General features: G+C 46.8%; 1 protein-coding gene across 1 annotated transcript in view; it reads left to right on the forward strand.

Annotated features, from left to right (window-relative positions):
• The first annotated feature begins 3035 nt into the window (after positions 1–3035).
• LOC102882822 (mitochondrial amidoxime-reducing component 1) overlaps positions 3036–8995 on the forward strand; it is a 14055-nt gene continuing 8095 nt past the window's right edge. Inside the window, exons 1-3 of the mRNA XM_006916234.1 lie at positions 3036–3206; positions 7164–7326; positions 8253–8393. Coding sequence (XP_006916296.1) covers positions 3064–3206; positions 7164–7326; positions 8253–8393 — 447 coding nt within the window. The 5' untranslated portion in view covers positions 3036–3063. The remainder of the gene's footprint in view (positions 3207–7163; positions 7327–8252; positions 8394–8995) is intronic.

Raw genomic sequence — 8995 nt, forward strand, 5'->3', positions numbered from 1 at the left:
CGGCGGGGGAGGGCTGCAGAGTCCGCTAACAGGTCCTTCCTCCCTTGACGAATAACCAGGGCCTGGCTGGGGACCCCCCTGTCATCTCCCAACAGCGGACCCCAGGGCGGGGACACCGGGCCTCGGGATGGCTGTCTCTCCGCCTCCCACGTTTCTCCGACGAGGTGCCGCATCCGTCCGCAGGTGCCATCACCCCGCCTCCGTCTTGGGAACCCTGAGAAGGGATCGGTCCCCGCTTTTAGTTTTTTTTTTTAGTCATTGTCTCTGGGGCGACTAGGGGCGGCGGAGCTCAGCCCTCAAAGAGGGCCCGGTGCTGGAGTGACAGCGGCAAAGGCTGACGACAGCAGTCGATGCTTAAGTTTCTCGCAGCCTCCAAAGTGCTTTTGCGTAGATGGTTCTCCCTAATTCTCTCAAGCACGCGTTTATGGAGAAATAGCTTCATGGCCGCACCCCCGGTGGGAGCTGGCCTGTGTTCTCTCGAGCACAGCGGTGCTTTGTACAATCATGGTTTCAGTGATGCCCTACCAGGGTAGGCTCCATCTCTGTGAATTCCTGGGATTCCGCAAAGGCTGCAAGGGCCCAGAGCGAGAGGCTTTGTCCTCCTCCGAGTCTGGCTCAGGCCAGCCCTGGGCCCCTTTGTAAACTGCCCTCCAGCTCCTTCCTTCCACCAGCCCTCACAGCCTCTGTCCCAGCTCCGGACCATGGGGGCTGTAGCTTTTCTCCCTTCCAGCCCTCCAGCCAGAGGGCAATTCATGACATAGTTGAAAGGTGAGTTACTCATCTTTGCTTCAGGAACGAAGCCAAGAATGCTAACTAGTCCGTAATTCATCCAGCGGACTCAGAACGATGGTAGAACCTGTTTTCGTAGGCCCGGAGGCAAAGGGCATCGTAATGTTACCGTATCAATTCGAAAAACAAATATTGGCTTTTATACCACAAACTGTGGTATAGTCTTATTTTTGTCATCACACTACCAGAATGTGACCAAAAAATGCAAACAACAGCTTCCGGTTCTATATGATAACTTTGTCAATGGGACAAGTGCCAAGCAGCACCAGAAAGTTAGGGATGGTCAGGAATGACTTCATAGCTTGAACTGAAAATTTAAAAATGATTATGAATTTTCCAGGCAAGTAAGTTGGGGAGGCAAACATTCTAGAGAGAGGGAATAAGCTAGGTAAAAACACTGGGCTTGAGAAGACAGGTATTTTGGAGGAAAGGCTGATGCGCTCGTAAATATTTCCCTAAAGGAACTGGAAACAGGAATTGAAGAAATCCTTATACACCAGTGTTCACTGCGGCAAGGTTCACAATAGCCCAGAGGTGGAAGCCACTCAAATGTCCATCAACCACTGAATACATAAACAAGTGACATGTACACACAGCAGAAGATTATTCAGCCATGGAAAGGAATGAATGAAGTTCTGATACGTGCTGCAGCCTAGATGAATCTTGAAGACAGTATGTTAGATGAAGTAAGCCAGACACAAAAGGACAAATGTCGTACGATTCCAATTATTTGAAGTCTGTAGAATAGGTAAATTCATAGAGACAGGAAGTGGGTTAGAGGTCGCCGGGGGCCAGAGGGGAGGGCGTGGGGAGTTATTGCTTAATGGGTACAAAGTTGGAGGTGATGCAAAGTTTTTGGAAGTAGCTAGTGGGGACAGTTGCACAATATTGTGAATATATTTAATGCCACTGAATTGTGTGCTTAAAACTGCTGTAGTGAACATTTGTGTCCGAGTATCTGTGTGAGTCTCCACTTTCGATTCCTTTGGGTTTATACCTAAGAGTGTTCCAGGCATTTTATGTCATATATATTGTACCACAATAAGAAAATTTTAAACATAAGAAAGGCTGGCAGGTGTGAGGGCATCGGGAGGTGACGATGGCTAGGTGAGCATCTGGATCGTGAGAGGCCTTGCCTGCCTTGCTGAAGAGCTAGTATTTTATCCTGAAAGCATAGAGGGACTTTGCATGAGGGGGTGACACGATCGAATTTGTATTGAGAAAGATCAGACGTCCGTTATTACTCAGAAGAATTACTCGGAAGAATATGCCAGTACCAAGGATTTGGCACGGGGCAGAGCTCTGTTGACATCCAGGATAACGAGGCAGTTCAGAGAAGGGCTCGTGTTAGCCGAACTCTCTACTGTCGCTCGACGCCTCAGTTACGGCGACCTGCTGGAGGCGATGACCCCAAATACCTGCCATGTTTTTTTCTTCTGTCCACGAATGCCAAAAGCACAAGGTCACTTCTGTAATGGGAATCATCCAATCCAGTGTGAACCGAAGGTATCAAAATGTCCATATGTTTGGTAGTTGAGAGCTAACCTACACAATCTCATCGTTCTTTTTCTGGCAACGGTCCTTTCAATGGCTCTTATTTCTCCTTTTTTTTTAATCCTGTAAAGTACTTCTAGACCCGGAGCATTGGGCCAGAAAAAATGTTGTCCATATTAACATTAGACCTTTTGGTAAATTGCAAAATTCACAGTTCTGAGTATTAAAACGTTTATTTTTTTTTTTTTTTTTTTAAAGAGGAGTGTGGGTTTGGCCAGGTGTGTGTGGCCTTATATGGTGCTCACCTGGATCCCAAGTTCTGTGACCAGTACAGCAGTGGTCTTGTTGCTGTGCCTCCTCAGGCCCCGAAAGTCTTTCTAGAAGATAGATTCTCATCATGTCCTTGGGGCATGCTCAAGGAAAGTGATCAAACTTTCTGGCCGTTGAGATGGACATATAATTAACATCTTTGATGTCTGTGCCTTCGAGAAGCTCCAAATGTTTTGCAGATGTTATGTAGGATGCTTGAGTGGTTATTAGACCCTTTGAAATGAACTGAGACTCAGTCTTGCTCTGCTGCTGAGTTGATGTTTCGGATAGACAGACACACAGACACGGGCACACGCAAGGTCACATGCACCAGGCTTACAGGGAGGAATTCAAACATGACAGTGCATCACTGAAGGTCTTGTGGGTCCTGGCTGCCGGTCATGGCGGGCCATGCGTATCTTGTGTTTTGAACATGGCAGGTTCTGGCTTGTGATCAACGAGAAGGGGAACATGGTCACTGCTCGACAGGAACCTCGCCTGGTCCTCATTTCCCTGATCTGTGAGGGGGATGCCCTGACGCTCAGCGCAGCCTACACGAAGGACCTGCTGCTGCCCGTCCAGACGCCCGCCACGAATGCCGTGGTTAAGTGCAGGTAAGGAAGAGGCCGTTCGCAGCCCCGGCACGAGCATTTACTCACGCAGGGCCATGAAAGTGCCAGCTACGGAGGGGATCCTGAGAAAGATGACCTATAACCCTCGATGACAAATGCACCCTATGTGGGGTCAGGTCCTCAAGAGCATGATGATCTACATGAAGGAGGATAGCAATTCAGAAACGGGTGTCGACGTGGCGTTGACAGACGTAAAAGTCCCATGTAGAACAGCCTGGGGACAAAAGCATATTGACACATCAGCAGGACACAAAACGCATCACCGAAGGACCAACATGGAGTGGGAGTGACTGGGGAGAGAATTCTGGGAGAGGGAAGATTAGATCCCTGTTTGACCAGAGGACGGGGCCTATTTTGCTTGGAGAGAAGGAACCGTACAACTCTGAGTTAGGACGGGAGTCGCAAATGGCGAGGTGACCCCGCGGCGTTTAGGTCCGATGGAAAGAAGTTCCAAAACAGAAAAGGGACAGCAGCAACCGGAATGGTGATCCGACCTGCAGTCACCCAGGGGTCCGCGTCACAGTGCGAGGAGGGTCTCCCGGGAGGCGCTGGGCACGGAAGCTCTTTCCCAGGGTCACAAGGGCTGCGAGGAGGCGAGAGGCCCAGTAAAACCAGCACCGCCTCTAAAAGTCGCATCTAGAGTTGACTTTTTAATCCTGTTATGGGAAAATCGAAATTTAGCCGAAGTATCCGTTTGTTACAGCTTCTGCCTTTTGAATTAAAAGGCGACGTGAATGCTAAATGTTAGTCCGTGACCTGTCATAGACAGTAACATCACAACAAACAATGCAGTTAACTGAAAAGTGTCAGAAGACCCCCCAATGTTCATAAAATGCAACACCCATACAGTTTCTATAATATCCTAGACATAATACTAATATGCTTCTATTTTCATTGGGTGGGTTTTGATGATTCTAAAAGGAATATATATTCATAGTCGAAAAATTGGAAAATACCAAAAAAGAGGGAAAAAAACCCATCTGAAATAACTATAATTAATATTTTGACGTATTTCCTTTCTGTCTCTATAGCTAATACTTTTAACACCAACTCGAACTAACCCAAAAATTCTGAGTCTCGGATACCGCTATCTACTGAAGTTGATACGTTGAGTATTTTTTCTTATTGTTTAGAACATCTTCAAAAATGCCATTCTTCATATTGGCAAACATTTCATTCTGTGAGTGCCCTTTATGCATTTTAACTTGTCCCCAAGATTAAACATTTGAATTGTTTTCAGTATTTTCCCAAGTGGGAAGAAGACTGTGATACATATCTTGTTAGAAATCTTTGTTCATATCTCTTACTATTTCCTTAGGGAAAAAATTTTCACAATAGTTTTGTTAGAAACGAGAGTATGGATCCTAGACTTTCGCTATATGTTGCTAAATTGTTTTGCAGAGTGACAAAACCAGGTATGTGGCCGCCAGCGGTTCATGGGCATACCTGTCTAATTACATCCTGACCATTATGTTAAAAAATATGTTGCCATTCGGATGGGAAAAATGGTAATTCCTCGTTGATTTAATTTCCATTTTTAATACACCTGTTAGGATTTGTATTTCATGTCTCTCCATCTCCTGGTCCCTATTTGTCTCCCATGGTTAGATACTCAGCCGGACTTTGCAGTGGTGAAAATTTTTTCCGTTTAATTTTTTATCCATTGGGAATGGTGTGGAAACATTTTTCACGGACCCTTACGGGCTTCGGCTTGTGTTTCAAAGACTAAACAGGAAACGTGTTTAAAAATTGCAAAATGAGAAGGCTTAGACTCTTCGGGCAAAGATGTCAAGGACGCTTCGGACTCAGGTTCCTTTACGGCCCTTGTGGTATCTCTTGTGGCATCTGGAATTGTAACGTCAGCCCGGTTCCCTAAAGATTTCCGATGAGTTTTGGGGGCCCTGGGGTGACAAGGCCATGATCATAGCCAGTAGACCTGCTTATTACTTGGTGTCTGCACAAGCCATGCCAGACACTGAGGGGAAAAAGGGAATTAGAGACTTTGTAAGGTGAGCAGCCTCAAATCGTGGCTGCGGTATCTCCGTCAAAGGTTTTGGGAACATTTGGACTTTTTTCCTTCGGATTTTTCTGGACAGTGTGTCACAGCCGAGGCTGCTCAGAACACAGGACAAACGTGAGGGGATAAGGAAGATAACAAGGAACAAAATTCTGCTCATTTAAAAGCCTCAGGTTCCGGATGTTTAAGTGAACTTGAACCCCCAGACCTGCACATAGAGGCTGCCATGGAAACAAGCATCAGGTCAAGAGGGCCGATGTCTTAAATTTTTGTAATGAGCAAATATGGATGCAAATACTTTAACTTAGTGAAGATAATGGTTGTCAGCTGCCTTCCTAGGCAGCCTTCATCCTCCTATAAGGGCACACTGTGGGCTGCTGAGGGGCGGGGCTAAGGGGCTTCGATGGCAGTTGGGATTTGACTCCAGAGATAAGAGGCAGATTTTTTTTTTTTACCCAGACACTAGAAAAGAGACATCTAATAGGAAAGTGGCCTTCAAGGCTGCCTTTGTCCCTAGATTTTGGTAGCGCAGCCGTGGCTTGAGATGGTTCGGAAATGAACATCTTAGACGGTCCGCTGCTCACACGTGCTCGTGCGCACACACGCACACAGGCTAACCTCTCACGCACACTGGGTTCTGGAAATCTCCGCCCTCTTGCGGTGGATTTGATATTTGGAGGAAGCGTGTGAGTCATTGGGAGCTAAGTTGGGTAAACAAGGAGGTGATCAAGCCACATAAGATGATTTTTCTTTTTTTTTTTTTGGTTTAGAAAATGAAGTTAGACTCCCAGCAGTAGAGCTCATTTCTCATGAGTCTTCTAAGTTGTTTCTGATTAATGTTAGGATGATTCTATTGCTTCCCGAGGTGACTACTTTGCAAGGTCAAATGCATTTGGATGTATGAATTTTGGCATTTTTATTTTGGTCATTTCCGTTCTACTTCATCTTGACCCAGAATAGAGGAAGGCGGGTAGATGCTCCTGGTTTTTATTGATCAAAGAGTCTCATTACTCTGTAGGTGTAGCACATGAACTTCAATCCTCTGACTTTTAGGTCCATTTAGAACGGATGGGAAGGAGGAAATAAAATATCTTTGTTTGTGGATAACATGATATTACATAGAGAAAATCCCAAAGACTCCACTAAAATACTGTTCGATCAACAAATTTAGTAAAGTTACAGGATAAAAAAAATCAGCACATGGAAATCAGTTGTGTTTCAAAACACTAACCACAAAAGATCTGAAAGAGAAATAAAGAAAACAATTCCATTCGCAACGTCAAAAATACTAAAAGACTCAGAAATTTAACCAGTGAGCTGGAACATCTGTGCGTTGAAAACTCTAAGACATTAATGAAAGAAATTGAGGAGACAAATAAATGGAAAGATATTCCATGTTCATAGATTCGAGGCAATCCCTATCAACATTCCAATGGCATTTTTCACAGGAATAGGAAAAAAGCAATCCTAAAATTTGCATGACTCTACGAAAGGCCCCGAATAGCCAAAGTAATCCTGCAAAAAACAAGAACGGAGCTGAAGGCATCTCACTTCTTGCTTTCAAACTATACTCCAAGGCTACAATAATCAAAACAGTACGGTGCTGTCCTAAAAATAGACACGTAGATAGATCGATGGAACAGAATCAAGAGCCCAGAAATAAACCCATGCCTGCGTGGTCAACGAATGGTTGTCGAGAAAGCCAAGAATAATCAACGGGGAAGAACAGTCTCTTCCATGAGCGGTTTTGGGGAAACCGGCTATTCGCAGAGGTGGTGCCAGGCTAAACCGATGTCTCCTGGCAGTTAGGGAGTGACAGGGACATCACAGCTTGCTGTAGCTATTCTGATATGAGTAGGACATGGAAGGGCGCCCAGATTTTCAAAGCCATGCCCAGCCTTCTCTCTTGTCACCCCCCGCAGAGTGCACGGCCTGGAGGTGGAGGGCAGGGACTGCGGTGAGGCCGCAGCCGAGTGGGTCACCAGCTTCCTGAAGTCACAGCCCTACCGCCTGGTACATTTTGAGCCTCACATGCGACCGAGAAAGCCTCACCAAATACATGATGTATTCCGGGCCAAAGATCAGGTCAGAGGAGGGCCCCTCAGCTTGGGACTTTGGGGTGGCTTATGGGGGGCAGGCTTCCTTGGGAGCTGAGCGCCGTCCACCTCCAGCCCATCCGGTAGGGGTGCATTTCTGCTGAGCTCAGACCTTGTTTTGCCAGGTGACCCCCAAGCAATAACCATAGGCAAAAATCAAGCCCTTCCCTCGGGAACGTCATCTTTGCTTCTTGATTTGGGGGTGACACCCACGTCGTTGCCCATGGACACCTACCTTCCTATTTACGGAAGCCTTCCGGTGCCATTTGGGTTTCAGAACCGTTCTATGCCAGTATCTTTCCAGTCCATTCTGTTATTGCATGTGGAGGCCAACCTTTTTACTGTTGGAATGCAATTAAGACAATGAGTGTGGGATGGAGATCCGCAGACTTAAAACGACCAGCCCTTAAAAAACAAGGCTATAAGGACTCATCGTGACAGTAGGGTTGGTAGCACGATGCTGCGAAACTCAATGACCAGGGCCATTAAAAGAATCAGAGTCAGCAAAAGTACTTATCAATGATTTGCAGGTAGCATAAAAAACAAATATGCACAGAATCAGTGAATATTTCTTTTGATCACACGTAACAAGGTCGCCAAACCCAACCGCCTTACTAACCACGTGAAAAACGAGAGGCTTAGAAAAGTAGAGTGAATTCCCCAAGGACACTTGCTAGGTGATAGTTCTAGGATCCTGGAACTAGTCTAGTCCTCTTCACGCCATCACGGAATCCCTGTGATCTGCAAGGCTCTTTAGAGCTACTGAATCGCTGTGACTTTTTCTATAAAAAAACTAGAGAAATCCTTAGAAAGATTGCGTGCCTGTGGGGGGTGGGGGGCGAGGGGTCCAGGAACTGGACGCTCCGAGAGACTCTTTCGTGGGCCACGTGGGATGACGACTGCTCTCCTCATCAGATCGCTTACTCGGACACCAGTCCGCTCTTGATCATCTCTCAGGCGTCACTGGCGGATCTCAACTCCAGGCTCGAGAAGAAAGTCAAAGCAGCTAACTTCAGGCCCAGTATTGTCATTTCAGGGTGTGGCGTCTACGCAGAGGTAACTATGTGGCTCCTTGCCCGTTTTCCTTGGATGTAACTTTTTTTTTTTTCCCAAGGTATGAGTCTTTGAGATTAGATTAGATTCTTCCCAAATATGCGTTATTTATCGGGTCCCTTCTACACGCCGGTTCCGTTTTTCGGTTTCCTGAACATCTGATCGGTGCAGACTTCTGTGTGGACACAAATATAGACGAGGCGGAGGTGAGATGTCAAGGAGCAGTTCAGGGTCTGAGGCGTCTTTGGAGAATTCCCAGGAGGCAGATTCGTTTTTGAGCCAAATTTCCCTAGTATGGAGCGCATGGGGGCCGCGGCACAGCCAGGGCGTGCGTGCCCCCGGGTCTGGGGGAAGGTGGCTTTCCTGCCCCGTCGATGGCCCCCGGGGAAATCCGGCATTTGCACCATGGCTGCGGGAGGTGTGGTTTTAACATAGGGATTTGGGGAGGACGCACCCATCTGCAGCAACCTCTGTACTGGCGCTTCCGGTCCGTTCTTCAAAAGCTTCTCTACACCGAGGACCCCCTGGTGTACCCGGACTGGGACTCGCCCTTTGTCCTGCTGTCTCTCACTTCCCACATTCCAATAGCGGCCGTGTCTTGCTGG

The sequence above is a fragment of the Pteropus alecto genome, unplaced genomic scaffold (assembly GCF_000325575.1).
Source record: "Pteropus alecto unplaced genomic scaffold, ASM32557v1 scaffold65, whole genome shotgun sequence".
Lineage (NCBI taxonomy): Eukaryota > Metazoa > Chordata > Mammalia > Chiroptera > Pteropodidae > Pteropus > Pteropus alecto.